We start from the raw sequence: 15,957 nt of genomic DNA, 5'->3' as shown, positions 1-15,957 counted from the left end.
ACACTAAATCTCTATAATAAAAAATTTAATAAAACCTCCTATAAATACACAGCAAGGACTTTTCTTTAAAAAAGGAAACAGTCTTGACTATATTTATTTACTTTCTGAAACGGAGAACTATGGCTTTACTGAAATCCATGGTATTGCTACAAAAATAATGTTTGTCCAGGAAATGAAAAATATAATTTACCTAGGAAAATTCCAAGAGAATACCCTTTGCTTCCAATATCTTCTGCTTGGTCATAATAAAGTGGGAAACATACTCCATTTTTTCCATAAAAGTTTCCAAAATAATCCTCCTTCCAAAATGGAATCACAGCTATTAAAAATCCCACAATCCAGATGCCAATGAGGATGACCGAGGTCTGCCGTTTTCCAGGACGGATGTTACTGAAGGGAAAGACGACGGCCAGGAACTTCTCCAAAGTCAAGTACGTCAGCAAGAGGACGGAGACCTCGGTGGACAGCACGGCCAGGAAGCCCAGGAGGCGGCACTGTAAGCTCTCCATCCACAGCAACGCATACTTCTGATACTGCCCGCGGTATTTTAGATCAAAGAAGCCAACGAAGAACAAATAAACACCCATCAGGCAGTCCGCACCTATTGAAGAGTCATAGAATGTATGTTGGTAGTTCCAGCATCTCCGTCTTAGTTTTCTGATTTAGGTCTGCTTCCTTCTTCCTGTATTAAATGAACTAACGGAAAACCTACAATAGTGCCTAGAAGCCAATGGGCTTCAAAAGGTGTACTATTTCTAAGGTACTACACTGCATCTTTGTTTTATAATTTTGAAAAAAATGGTGGTGGGGAGATAATTTGCAGGGGAATGGGGGGGTCTAGGTTTTAAACAGTAGAAGATATTACTAACACAGTTAATAAAAGGAATAATTTTCTGGGCTTGAGGAGCATGGATGCTATTGCAATTGAAGGTTAAACAAAACATAGTTCTGCAACCCACAACCTGTCCTCTATAATCCATCCCTTAACTCATCGGCTCCCTGTTACCCCATTTTGAAGACATAACTCACTGCAGATTCATGCAATCCAGAAAAGAGTAGCCAAAGAGAACAATAGTACCTTCATACTTTAAAAAAACTGCCCAGCATATATAATTCATATTAAACGCCATTTGCTGAATGCCAATATAATCTAGAGCACAGCTCTCCGAAGACATCCTTAATTCATTTATATAGGAAACATACTTACAACAAAGGATTTTGATGGACGTAGCATGGGTCATGTTTTCAGCTTTAATGAAAGATCTCATGCCAATGACAAAAAGATTTCCAAAGCAGGTTATGAAAGCTATAACCCAGACAAATATTCTGAGGATATTGTTAGCCAAGAGGTCCTCAAATGAAGAAATGCCGTCAGTCAAGGGCATACATATTCGGACATGGGAAGCATAGGAGCAGTATCGAAAGTTTTTGAAATAACTAAAGTCAAAGGGAAAAAAGAGTCACTTTACAGCAATGACACAGAAACGACAGTTGCAGTCCTATTGGGGCTGCAGCTGTGTTAGGTATGTGGCTTCACTAGGCTTGGTTATTTTATTTTATTTTATTTGCGGTACGCGGGCCTCTCACTGTTGGGGCCCCTCCCGTTGCGGAGCACAGGCTCCGGACGCGCAGGCTCAGCGGCCATGGCTCACGGGCCCAGCCGCTCCGCGGCATGTGGGATCTTCCCGGACCGGGGCACGAACCCGTGTCCCCTGCATCGGCAGGCGGACTCTCAACCACTGCGCCACCAGGGAAGCCCCTAGGCTTGGTTATTTTTGTTTAGTAGTGATTATGTAATTACAGAGTTCTTCATTAAATATTACATTACTCTAGGCAGTGTTCTTCCTTCAAAGGTGAAGAACCTAAAGAACATAGGTATCTGCTGTGGCTCGTCTGAGGTGAGTCAGGGGAGGACATGAGCATGGGAAATCTCCAGGACTCTACTTTTCCCCATCACATTGGATGATTGTCTAGGGTATTACAAAAAAGTAGATTGTCATTGTTAAATTGATCTTTAGCAAACATTCAGGGGCTTCAGTTTGGGATATAAGGGACCCACGGAGTAGCTCACTTAAAACAATCCTGTTGGGCTTCCCTGGTGGCGCAGTGGTTGAGAGTCCGCCTGCCGATGCAGGGGACACGGGTTCGTGCCCCGGTCCGGGAAAATCCCACGTGCAGCGGAGCGGCTGGGCCCGTGAGCCACGGCCGCTGAGCCTGCGCGTCCGGAGCCTGTGCTCCGCAACGGGAGAGGCCACAACAGTGAGAGGCCCGTGTACCGCAAAAAACAAACAAACAAACAAAAAACATTCCTGTCTTGTACTTAGTTTTAAGTATATTCACTTAAACTAGCCTTCTTTTCCCTGATACAGGCAGGAAGGGAAGGTCCCTGAGACTAGAATTCAGTCTCATTGAAGTGAGGAGAAGCAGCTGCCTTAAACACAGATTCCTTAATAGGGCCTGGAAGGACTTAGACCATTTCCATTTCCAGAGAAAAATACAGGCCTGTCTGTGATCAATGTGTTTATGGTCTAAGTGTGTGGAATCTTGAAGGGCTGGAATTGGGGAGATCATTTGGTTTACTGCCATTCTCCAAACCTGTTATGTTTAGGATTTTCTCCCATAAAACTCATTTTATTTTTATATTCGTTCACCACCTCTTTTAGTTCTTTTCTCTTCATCTAATACTTTTTGTCATCTGCCCAGTCAATTGCTAAACTAGCAAGTTAAAGAAAGTTTGTTTATATATTTTTTACATTTATATATGTAGATAAAATTGCTTTGGTAAAAAAAATTCCATTGGATACAATTAAAAGAGCAATTAACTGTTTTATTTTAAAAAGCCAATGTTCTCAACATATGAATACTATATCCTCTGCACTTTTTAAAAACTTCTGATGTTCAATATAATACAACAATTTAAAAACATTTGAAAGATAAGGTACAGCATGGTGATTATAGTTAATAATACTGTCTTGTATATTTGAAAGTAGCTAAGAGAGTAGATATTAAAAGTTCTCATCACAAGAAAAAATTTGTAACAATGTGTGGTGACGGATGTTAACTAGACTCACTGTGGTGATCATTTTGCAATATATACGAATATTGAATCATTATGTTGTACACAGGAAACTATAATGTTGTATGTCAATTATATCTCAGTAAAAAAAGTGAAAATAAAAATAAAGTAGAAGAAAATTTGAAAAAAAAAGAGGCAGGGAAAAAAAAAAAAAAAGAAAGCTTTACTTTGCCCCGGCTTCCAGGCCTCCCATGATTGGACCCCTGGCTACCCTGATCCGCCTCAGCGCTTCCCGTCCGTGCTCACTCCACCCAGACACGTCAGCTCCCTTCTAATTCTCGAAACAAGCCAGGCTCACCCCCTTCTCACTGCAGTGCTTTTGCTTTTCTCTCTTGCTGGAAGAATCTTCCAGGAAGAATTGTCTCCTTCCACTCAGGGCTGCCTGACTGTCACATCTCTGACTCGTAGGTGAACTACCTACATCCTCCTTCCTTCCCTTTATCTTGCTATCCTTTCCTTCCCAGCATTTCTTAATGATTAATTTGTTAACTAGTTTACTTTCTGGTTCCCAAAGCTAAATGGAAGCTCTGTGAGGCAGACACTTCTCTCTCCCATTCATCCCTGTGTTCTCCCTGGCATGAGGGAAGTACTCAACAAATACTTGTTAGATGGCAAATGAATGATGCATGGTTTAGAGCTGGGTATGTCACACAGAGATATTGAAGGCTATCCCTGCCCTCAAGTAGCTTACGGTGGTCCAACCTCTCCTCCCACTGGGACCAGGGCACTGGTTGGCAGGTGGACGTGTTTCAATAAATGATGGGCAAGGAAGATGAAAGAAGAATCGCTAGGTCACTTAGTAGGGAAGTAACTAAGTTCACACATTTTCTGTTAATTGTTGGGTCCTTCTTGACCTCAACCTGCGGTTCATATTTAAAGCAGCAGCTTCTCCATCAAGTTCTACAAAGGTTGAATTTCTCTGTTCTAAGGAGACTTCACATTCTGCCTGCAGCAAGGAAATGAGAGCCTCATGAAATATTTATCGACTAGAGCCACAGAAAGAGAAGTTATGAAAACCATGTGGATATACATCAGATACTTGTCTTTGGGTAATCACACCCACTGCATAGACATAAACAAAATAGTCTCCCAAAAGGTCACCTTCACACCAACCATTTCAGCCCCTTGCTGATCCCAACTTGATATCTTACATCGAATCCTCCCTATTGTTGTGGATAACAGTGGTTGATTTTTGAAGTCATGAACACATTAGATTACACAGTTGATAAAGAAATGATCATGTCATAAACTCCTATATTAAGACAACTTACACAGTGCACTTTAGCCAAATATATTAATGTGACTTATCAGAACTACTATAAAGATTAATTACCTCCGTTCTGCAGTGCACTCAGTAACAGAAACAACACCTGGAATTTATATAGCACCTTTCCTCTTAAGGGCTCAAAACTTAGAGTGGCTGACTGCTCACTCATGCGAGGTGAATTAATGTTTCCAGGTCTCCTGAGTATCATTAGCCAGTGACCTCATCTTGTGTCATATGTGGCATTCTGGTACCCTAATCTCTTATTGGGCCTCAACTGGATAAACAGCATGTTTCCAGAGAGAAGTATCATTCGTATCAGCCCATCATAATATTGAGCTCTATTTGAACAGGGACCAAAGGTGACAAAATTAAAAAGTTCTCAATAAAAAGACTTTTCTTGCATAAAAACACATTGCAGGGGCTTCCCTGGTGGCGCAGTGGTTAAGAATCCACCTGCCAAGGCAGGGGACACAGGTTCGAGCCCTGGTCCGGGAAGATCCCACATGCCGCAGAGCAACTAAGCCCGTGCACCACAACTACTGAGCCCGCGTGCTATAACTACTGATGCCTACACGCCTAGAGTCCGTGCTCCGCAACGAGAAGCCACCGCAACAATGAGTAGCTCCCACTCGCCACAACTAGAGAAAGCCCACGTGCAGCGATAAAGACCCAATGCAGCCCAAAATAAATAAATAAATTAACTTAAAAAACCCCACATTGCAGTGATACATCAGACAGTTTAAAAGAGAACATCGGCAACATTTCACCATACTTTTTTCCCCATTCTTTCATACATACATACATGTGAGAAAGATTCTTCATGGGCTGAAACATTTGTGTGTTTATACTTGGAATCTCTATCCTTTCCAGGTCTCTGGAAAATATGCACAATAGGCTTCATGTTTTTAGGATTTAACTTTTAAATCATTGTATTCTTTGTCAATCTTAAAAACCATGCTTTAAAATCTTGTTATAAATTCAAATTAGGATGAAAATTTTACAATAAACTGTCTTAGAAAACTGCCATTTCTATTTATGCCTCCGGTAACTTGGAGCTGATTTATCACTTTCATATGCAGAACAACCTTCTAATAAAACACGTTCATTCATTTCTTTGATTTAAAAATGACAGTTGTGATTTGTATGATTGTGAAACTGGCTCTGTAGTTTGATTTTATAAAGCACGAAATATGAGTTAGAGGGTTTCAGGCAGGACTTGATATTTTCAGCCTGAGTTTTGTCAGAATCTGGATTTAAATACAGTAATTTCTTCCTGGCCTATGTATCTTCAAGGTAGAAAACCATGGAAGCAATAATCAAAGGAACTCCGATTCAGGACAATCATTTTCTAAGACAACAGTGGGAAGCACAATTCCTGTAATTCCTCCAACCCCATAAAATGTCCACACAGGGCTCCAATGATAACCCCTAGCACTCTTCATTTATGCAGAAGCTTCTTCAAATATGGATTCTTAGAAGACACTTCAGGATGGCATGAATTAAGGGAGCCTGCCACGTTCTCTGGAAACATAGACGGAAAGACGATAATCTAAAAAGATAGAAACCTTTTGCTTTTTAAAGGCTTATTTTGAAAGATGTTTGATTCTCACTCAGCTTCTTTTGGGCAAATCTGAATAAGGATTTCTGGACAAGGTTCTGAGTTTTCCTTTGCATACTGAGTCCTTCATAGAGGACCTTGGTGGTCAGAAATGAGACTTAGGAAACAATTCTACCACTGAATCATCACAGGGCCCCTCCTGCAGGAAACTCTGGAGTCCTTTTTAAAGGATTCCGCGCCCCCCCCCCTTCTTTCTTTTGCTCTCTAGCTTCTCCTGAACTTATCACAATTTTACCATTACATGGATATGTGATTATTTGATGAATAGTCTGTGGTTTTCAAAAGAGCAGAGGCTACTATATACTGAGTACCCAAGACAGTGCTATGATTAAGTTGGTGGCTAATAAATGTTTGTAAAATAAATGTATAAATGAATCTTTAGAAAAAAGAAAATGAGACATTAAAGAAAGAAAAGAAATGAAGAAAGGGAAGTATGGGGTAAATAGTTACTACTTTGACTTTTCAGAAAGGCGCGATGTGTAACTTGATACTTTGCCTTTCGGAATTCAGTACGTAGTGAGTGAAGGGAAGATCGTTTTGTCCACATCTTCTGGCTTCTTGAGAGCAGGAACCAAGTCTTTTTCATCATTGGATGTTCACTAATATCTATTGAGAATCTAAATCTTGTATTAATTTCCAACAGAAAACTATTTAGCAAGAATAAAAAGCGATATTAAGGATTGGTCTTTGGAATTAAATGAAGAAAGGCTTTGGGCTGGGATGAGGTAAAGTAATATGCACTCTGTGGGGAAAAAAAAACCAAACTTTAACCAGCAATGGCTATTCATGGGAGAGGAACTGACGCGGTTCAAAGAACAACTGGCAGAGTTCTTGGCACCATTTAAAATCTAGTATGTTTGAAATTTTAAAATACTAAACAATATTAATTGTCTGAATGTTCATATTTATGGGATAATATTTTCTTTACTGATTGAAAAGTAAAAAGCATGCTCTGAGGATTGCTATAAGTAGACTGTTGTAGGAAAGAAGAAAGGGAAAAAGTGAAAAAATAGAGAAGTCTTATATAATTTGCTATTTTTTTTTACCGACTGCTTAGTAACAAAACTATTGCAAATTTAATTCTTTGTGAAAACTGTAAGAGATTTTTCCATATGAATTCTGTTTTCAGGAAGGAGCTATATGTAGCTTCAAACACAGAAATGGTGTTGACACACACTGAATGGTAAAAAATGAGATTTTGTTGTCATTCGGTACATACTTGATGGTAATCATGATATTAACAACTGTCTGAGGATGCATGCTCAAATTAAAAGCCCTCCTGTGTGTCAAATACCTGTTTAAAAATAAATGTGGTCCTAGGTAAAGCACACACACGAAAATTATAATCAACATATGGTTACACTTGACTTACAGAGACTGAAGCTGTTTAAGGCTTTCAAACTGGTTCTTGTGGAGATACAAAAGAGGATTGGACGACAGATTCCTTTTGTACCATTAGAAGGGAGGAGGAAACAAGCATGAGGATATTATTATTTTGGAAACTCAAGATGTTGCCATTTAAATCTGATGACAGTGGGAAGAAGGACTTACAGTTTCTGAAGAAGCTTCAGGTCTTTGAAAATGTAGGGTGGTAGTTCCATTATCATATTGCTAGACAGGTCCCTGTTGGTGACAGTGAAAACCCAAAGCCATTACATTGGAAATAAATGCCATGGTTATCACTTCTCACAACTGTCATCATCCCATCTGATGTAACAGAAGATACAATCCAATTTAACCAACCTGATAGCTTGTTACCCAACAAAGTCATGTGAGTCGGCCAAATGGATATGTTTTCCATCGCTTTCAGACAGGTGACATTTTGCTCATCCAGTTCCCATCTGGAGTTTCCTCTCAGCCCCTCCCCAACACACTCCCAACATGGCTTCAATGTCTACTTTGATTAATTCCCTCTGTTTTAGGTACTCTTTGTACCTTCAACCATTCATTGTTTCTGTGATTCATATTCGGTTCATGTATGTGATATCTTGTTTGTCCAACTACGTTAGAAGCTTTCTGAGATCAAGACCTATGTCTCCACTCATTGTGCATTCCAACTAAGAGAGTTTTGACCACATGACATCTGCCCAGATGATCTTGAATGGATAAGTTCACATATTTTTAGTCTACTTTTATATGGTACTTCTTTTTTAGAAGAAATTGAGAATTGAGATCTAAATATAATAGGGCTGTCCAATCCAGAAAGAATTGCAGGGCAGTGTCCCTACAGAATGGGAAAAAGAGATTTGTCAGGATAAGAAGGAATCAGGAATCTTGAAGGGTCCAAAATATCCTCTGAGCCAGAAAAGATGTTAAAAGTGAAACAGATGTGAAATCGCCTAGGAGTCAAACAAAAGATCTTATCTATTTTTGATTTTTTGGTGCTCCTGATGGATATATGGGAGCGACAAATAACTATGACTTAGTTCTTTCTCTAAAAAAGCTTACAGTTAGAGTAAACAACTAGATTATGAAACAAAAGAATGAAACAAGTGTGATTACACAAGTACAGAGGAAAAACAGAGGAAGGAATCATCAAACTTGGCCTGGGAAATTAGGAAGCGTTTGAGCAAAGTTTGATGATTTTTATAGGTGGAGTCAAAGAAGAGCAGATTTTCAAGTGAGGATTACGCAGGACCAGAGAAACAGATGCATTTCCAGGAGTCAGCAAGTCGTCCAATGTGGGTGGAGGATAGAAAGGATGGGGAGATGTAGAGGAGGTGAGCCTGGAAAAGAGCCTGGAGACAAAATGGGAAGGCCATGAATGCATTCCAAGGCAGTATTTCCCAGAGTACAGTTCAGGCATCGGAAACAAGGAAGATGCTTATAATAAGAGCACTTTCCTGGTGCCACTCCAGAACTATCACACCCGAATCTCTGGAAGGGAGCCTGGTAACATGCATTTAAAGCCAGCATTCCTTGTGATTCTTCTGAACGTTAACATTTGAGAATTATGTCAAGGACTCTGCTTTATGGAAGGCAACAAGGAAGGAGAATGTTAAACAGGACAGTGGGAAAATATGCCCTGGGTTATGGGATGATAATTCTGTTCGAAGAATGAAATGCCAGAGATTCAGAGGAGGGAGACCTGGCAGGAGGCTGTGACCCTGGACCGGGTGAGAGCTGATACGGGTTGAAGGAGGCACTGGCAGGGTTTACGGTCTGATAGGACATCAAGTGTAAATAGAGTTAGAAGGAAAGGGAACAGTCTTCTAGCCAGGCTGCCAGCAAGAATGCAGATTCCACCAAGACAGGCAAGCCTAGGGGAAGAAGCTGGCTGTGGGGTAAGGGTCATCTGCAAATTAACTTAAACAAATAGATTTTGAGGGACTGTCATAACATCCAAGTGTAGACAGCCTGCCAGCTGGTGTTCTGATCTGGTGCTCCGGATGCAAGGAGCACAAGTGGGTCACGGCACAGAAGAAAGCCACGGGTGTGCACAGATCAGAGGGAGAGTGACAACAAAACAAGATGACGATGACCTTGTACACCTGGAGAACGTCCTGCAAAGTGTTACCCTGAAAAATAAAGTACAGTCTTCTGTGCGAAAAGGATCTGAGTGGCCTCATCTAAGTGCTTATTCCTCTCCAGAAGGGGTTTGTGGTCAAAAAGGCACAGTAAAATTATCTAACATTTTTGTAAACTTAAGAAACGTAAATGCCTTGTTCAAGTTAATTCTACTGGGTTCTGAATTTCTTCTATCACACTGGTGCTATCTGGATTGGAATGAATTATTGGTGGTCCTAAAAGAAGAAAGGCAGTGTCTCTTATTTAGGCTCTTTCTTTTGGCGGGGGCAGGGGGTTGGCTTTGCCTAAGTATAGTATAAGAAGAGGATTAGGAAAATGTTCAGAATGTGGACTCCATACCACTGTCTCCTTTAGTTTGTATAAAAACACACTCCTGTTTGTCCTGGGCTGCTCCTCCATTCCACCCCCGTAACCCAAATCTGTATCCATCCTCCAAGGTCTGATCAGGAATGCCCCTGTGAGAAAGCAGTGAGCGGTCTTCTGAGTGAGCTGTCTTTAATTTTTTGCCATAGAATGATAATATTTTAGTTCTAATGCGGTGCTTTGCACATTATAGGCACTTAAATATTTGTGGATTTGGTTTATGATACTCATTCATTAGATTAAATTATCTTAATTATTTGTGAATTGTTTTCAAATTCCTCTTATTGAACTACTTTTCACAGTCCTTTCTGGATTTCAAAGCAAGGTATAAAGAATGGGGGAGAAGGTGATTAAGAAATTAATTTCCATTTTTTAGACTTCAGATCAGGAAGAGGAGCTCTCTACCCTAATCACCACTATTTGTAATGTAACAGACAGTTTTAAATGCCAATGATACACCATTATGCGGGTAGCGATGAATTAATAGCAAGACAGATGATTCTCAAAAGGTTTAGATTTACACAACATATATTTGAACAGAAAAATGTACATGAGCTCTCTGAATATTTTGCAATGAGCCTCTTTCTAGACATTTCTATTTGCATCATCTGCTCTGGAAGTTATATCTTAAGGGATAATAAGCATGTTCATTCTTTTGTTTAGTTATAATTGATTAGTATTATTTCAGTCATTTATTCATTCAGCAAGCATATATTGAGAATTAATTGTACTCCAGACATTAGAGAGGAGAATCCCTGAGCTTAAGGAGCCATGGAAAACTCATTTACTCCCAAACACACATATGTATGAAATCAGTCAAAGAAAATGGGCAGAGAAATTAGAGTAGGCTAAATCCATATTAAGCCCACTGTCTGATTTTTAATTTGCTTTTAGGATAATGTTGGTTTTCTTAATTGATTTTGAATATCCAGTAGTCTACAGGATTTTGATTGCTACCAATGAAAGGCAGTCTCACTAGTCATTTAGATTTGTAATCCTGAAGAAGCAAAATCATATTTTCCTAGTAGACAACGCTACTTACAGTTCTCCTAAATTTTTTAATGAAGAAAATGTCTTCTCTGGAACAAAATCAATTTGATTTCTAGGCAGAAACCTGTAAGACATGGTAAGAGTCAGCACTGTTGATTTGTGTCTGCTGTAGTAATCAGTTCTCATTGGGAGATGCCACTGATCCGTGTGTAATTTAATAAGCCACCTTTGAAGTCTCAAAGCAAGGCATGTTCTGGTGTGGAACACAGGCAGGAGTTTCTTACAGAGGATGTAAGCATAGGCTCTCTCCAGGACATGCTCCCGTAAGGAAACTGAGGCGCTGAGTGTGGTTTACGGAGCTGCGCTTCCTTTGGATTCTGATTACTTTAGAAGGTGTTTCTTTCCCAACGTACACATATGCAATGTCAAATGTGGACCCTGTTAATAGTTCTGTGAAGGCTTTGAGAGGATCTTTGGGTAAGGCACATTCCTTATAAGAAGTCATCCAGAAAAAGAGCAAAGCTTGAACCAACACCATCTGGGCCACAAACAAATTTTAAATTTGGTGGGGAACAGCGATTTTACATTTTCTCTGTCTAGAAATGGAATCCTCCAGGACAAACGGCAAAAAAGAGGGGGTCGTCAGCTAACTACCTTACAGGGGTGTAAACAAATGAGATAATGAGCATGAAGGTGATTCAAAAGCTACATGGTGTTATAAAATAGGAGGCGTGGGGCTTCCCTGGTGGCGCAGTGGTTGAGAGTCCGCCTGCCGATGCAGGGGACGCAGGTTTGTGCCCTGGTCCGGGAGGATCCCACATGCCGCGGAGCGGCTGGGCCCGTGAGCCATGGCCACTGAGCCTGCACGTCTGGAGGCTGTGCTCCACAACGGGAGAGGCCACAACAGTGAGAGGCCCGCGTATGGCAAATAGGAGGCGTGGATGGTATTTATCTTCCAGTGTTCTCTCTCATTATCCATGAGACAAAGAATAAACTCTTTGCATCTCCTATGTGGGACAGCCTCTTTTCTTACTAAATATGCTAATCTTCAATCTGATTGATAACTATGCAACCTGGCAACAGCCTTATCTCTTAGTCTGTTGGAGAAAAGTGGTTCGATTACTACAAATGGATGTGCTCTGATTTTTCTTTTCCAACCACCCATCCAAGCAACAAACATTACTAAGTACTTACTATATATGGGGAACTATGATGAAAACAAAACCACATTCTTGTGTTTTTAAGCTTACCAGTGCAAATGTGCCAATTAACCGATCCATCTGCCTTCCTGCCCCCATAAAAAACACAGTCAGCAATCAGAATCACCAGGCAGAACCTTTGGCCAATCAGAATACATTAGAGGCTCTTCTTTTTAGCATAAAATTTTGTTTTCTTTAAAGAGAGAGACATCAAGTGATAAGTGTCATTAGCAGTAACCACGTTCACATACATTATCTCATTTCCTTGTTGACCATGGGGTTAGGTACCAGTTCAGCAGAGAGAGTGCACAGAAACGATGATTGCCCTCAGAAAGAAGGAGGCTTAAATGGTTGGCAGCTAAACATAAGGCTTGGCCCTACCATCCAAGTCAATAGATCCATGTGTACATTTTCTAGTACTTCAGTTTCAGACCAAGGCTGTAAACAAAACATACTTTAAAATTCCTTGCCAATATTTTCTTTCGATTTCCAAAGCTACTGGGTTTCCCCTCATTTACTGAATTACATTGTATACTTACAGCACTGTGAGTGAATTGCACGACAGAAAGGTGGAATTCGTAAGGTATTTTATTCCATTGCCTTCCAAATCCCTAAAAGGCATGGAGGAAACATATTTTTAATGTTTTTGCACAAATCATATGTCTAAAGGCAGTTTTTGGTGATATAACAGCTCTGAACTTTATTTTTACTTCATTCCAAGTTTTCGGCTTTCCTCCTACTTATTGCAGGGTCAGTATAATTAATACTCTGCATCTTTTTCCCCTTCTAATTAGTGTTAGAACTTAATAAAATTGAGCAAAAGGGCAGCCCGCCATTTTGTGAATGTGTCTCTGTGCCAGATACCACGCTATTAATTAGCATAAAATTTGTACTATAATAATAGTAACTCCCATTAATTGGGCTTTTATAGTGTCAGGTACTGTTCTGAGTGCATAATACACACTCCTACGAAGTTGGCATTATTACCTCCCATTTAACATAGGAGGAATCCGAGGATCTTGGAAATTTACTTTTCTTCTGGTCACACAGCTATTGAGGGGTAGAACTGACCTTCTAACTCAGATCCATCTGAATCTAATGCCTAGACGCTTAGTCGTGGCATCGTAGATCGCTATATTCTCCCCTCGCCTCCCCCAGGGTCAGGTAGATATTTGCGTCTCTATTTTGCTGCAGGAGAAACTCAGGCCAAACTGTCTACCAAATACTGGATGCCAGAGTCAGGATGGGGAGTCCCAAGCTGTGTGAAGGAAAGTGCCGGCTCTTTCTACCTCCCTCCGTGATGCGGATGCTGAGTGCAGTGCTGCTCTGAGGGTCCCGGGTCCCAGCATCAACTGGGAACTTGTCAAAATGCAGATTTCCAGGCTCCACCCCAGACCCACTGAATCAGAAACCCTAGGACTGAGGCCCAGCGGTCTGTCCTAAGTCTTTGCGTTGCTTGCGCTGTATGCTGACGTTGGAGAAGCGCTGGTGGAGAGACTACGTTCTGCCAAGGTGAACCTTATGACAGCAGCACCCACATCATCAGGGAACAACCTCAGGAACACTCTGACATGGCCGCTTCCAGCAGCGCCAAGGAAGGAGAGGATCGGCTCTTCTGCCAACTCTCCTCATTCCATTTACCGTTGGCTTCCTACAGGCTTCCCGTACACGACAATAGCTGTTTTGCTGCCTCTGAACCTTTCTCATGTTCACGTTAATATCACCAGTTCCTTTGTCATTGCCTTTAAAATCCTATTTTAAAGCCATCTTGGAGGTCTTGCAGGAACTCAACTATTTTTCTCACTCTTAAAATACAGCAGTTGCAAATAATAAACAGTATAGTCCCTTGAAAGTCCAAATATTGTTCAGTAGAATAGGGAAAATGTTTTTACATCTCATAACACTTCGCAGTTGTGAGCAACAGTCCTAGCTGATAGCAAGTGAGGGAGGAGAAGCATGGCCAAGGCGGGGTTTTTTCTGCCTTTGAACTGGGGCGATTTGGGTCTGACCTCTCAGCTCTCATTTGCGGTCAGCCAGTCTTGCTAACGACATCTTTTCACTTAGTGTCTCTTTTTTCCCTCGTGTCTGTGGGAGCCTAGAGTGAAGATGAGTGTCCCCAGAACCCAGGGCTTGGATGCTGCTTCCTGGTCTCCTCCTCGTTGCTGATGCCCATTTTGGGGACGGGATGGGTACAGGCTGGAGGCCTGATATTTTTCTGTTAACTTTACTCCTTCCTGTTGCTTTCCCATTGTGTGGATGTACTTGCTTAGTTTCTAAGTATTTTCCACCTATTCTTCATGAGTTTTATTCTCATGGTTTTCAGATCATCAATTCCCCCTCCCCCACCTTTGTTTTTTTAAGGCAGCTCTGCACGGCATGTGGGATCTTAGTTCCCTGACCAGGGATCAAACCTGTGCCCCCTGCATTGGGAGCATGGAGTCTAAACCACTGGACTGCCAGGGAAGTCCCATCACTCCCATTTTTAACATTTAGCACACTTACGTGAGACCCCCATTGCCTTAAAAGCCTTTTGATAACAGGTATGTAAATAATTTTTTTAAGTCAGTAAATAAACACAAGGTCATCTGATAGCGCTGTAACAAGTGAGGCTAGTTCAGAGAGGATCCAAAGCTGAGGTACAAAAATTTTATCATATTATGGGTATTGAGTCCCCTGATTTGACAATGGGGAGAGTTCTGGGGGGACAGTACAACCGGCATTTTCCCAGGACAGGAAGTCGCTCCTGTGCCAATCCTGCCTGTCTCAGGAGACCGTGAATATGAACATGGTGGAATGGTGGTAGTGGTGGTGAAACCAAATGAATGGCTTAAACGTGTATTGGTTGAAAGCTACCAAGGAGTGGAAATGGTTTAGCACGTTCATTTACAGAGTTTTTTTTGAGCACTATTATGTGCTGATCCTTGTGCTGGGTATAAAATCACAGAATTTACTGAACAGTAGGGGATAAACAGGTAAACAGATGGTTCTATGATGACAGTGCCCTGAGACAGCGGTGCAGTGGGAGGAGGGGAGGCGTGGTGGAGGCTCTCCTGTCATAATCAGGGCACAGAGGCAGCCACTGAACTGGTGGGTGTGTCAGAGACGGCTTCCTGAAGGTGACGCTTAAATTGACTTTTGAAGGAAATGTCAGAGAATAAAGAAGCAAGACCTTTCAAGTTGAAGGAACAACATGTGTTCAGGGAACTGACTGAAGGAGCAGTAGTTTGGTGTATCTGAAAGGAAGGCACAAGAGAAGGGGCTGGCAAAGAGACCAGGTGGAGTAAGGGATAGAGGACAACGGGTCTCTGGTGCTAAACTGGGAGGCTTGAACTTTACCCTCACACCCGTGGGGATTCCCAGAAGATGTTTCAACCAGGAAGTGACACGATCAGATTTTAGTTTTAGAAAGAAAAGCAGAGATGAGCTTTTTGTGTAATTGTGAATTAACTTCAGGGCTAGTTTCCTGAATCTGGGCGAATAACAAATTAGCTGCTAAGTGCATACTCACATCCAGTTGAGTTGAGGCATTTGGGCACACATCTGCTTGGGAAGGGCTTCTAAGTAGTTATTCACCATAGACCTTTACACAAAGAAGACATTAATTAGAAACGAAATGATATGCCACTTTAAGAACAGTATTTTTACTATTTCCACAGTTTGGGAACTTGTATGCTAAAATCAATATATTAGGATGAAGAATATAGACATAGCTACCTCTTCAAAATGGTCTCTAGATATGTGTGTGGCATGGATAAGGGAGCAGATGTCAGAGAAACTATGAATGCATAAGTGTGATACATAACCTAGGAATAAATATGAAACAGTTTGACTTTATGAGATGAAACAAAAGTATACACTGGGTAATAATTTTGAAGTTCATGGTAATTTTCCTTGTGAACTTCAAATTTGCAATCAT

The 15,957-nt window shown here is 41.1% G+C and overlaps 1 protein-coding gene across 1 annotated transcript in view; it reads right to left on the bottom strand.

Moving 5' to 3' along the window:
• The window catches only part of RXFP2 (relaxin family peptide receptor 2), a 61,598-nt gene that overhangs the window by 11,342 nt on the left and 34,299 nt on the right, over nt 1-15,957 (bottom strand). Inside the window, exons 9-16 of the mRNA XM_030882121.2 lie at nt 15,550-15,621; nt 12,581-12,652; nt 10,895-10,966; nt 7,513-7,584; nt 7,334-7,405; nt 5,146-5,217; nt 1,208-1,437; nt 191-601 (exon numbers count right to left, since the gene is read on the bottom strand). Of these exons, the coding sequence (XP_030737981.2) occupies nt 191-601; nt 1,208-1,437; nt 5,146-5,217; nt 7,334-7,405; nt 7,513-7,584; nt 10,895-10,966; nt 12,581-12,652; nt 15,550-15,621 (1,073 nt within the window). The remainder of the gene's footprint in view (nt 1-190; nt 602-1,207; nt 1,438-5,145; nt 5,218-7,333; nt 7,406-7,512; nt 7,585-10,894; nt 10,967-12,580; nt 12,653-15,549; nt 15,622-15,957) is intronic.

The sequence above is a fragment of the Globicephala melas genome, chromosome 18 (genome assembly GCF_963455315.2).
Source record: "Globicephala melas chromosome 18, mGloMel1.2, whole genome shotgun sequence".
In the NCBI taxonomy this organism is placed as follows: Eukaryota; Metazoa; Chordata; class Mammalia; order Artiodactyla; family Delphinidae; genus Globicephala; species Globicephala melas.
This window is presented reverse-complemented; position numbering and strand designations above follow the sequence as displayed.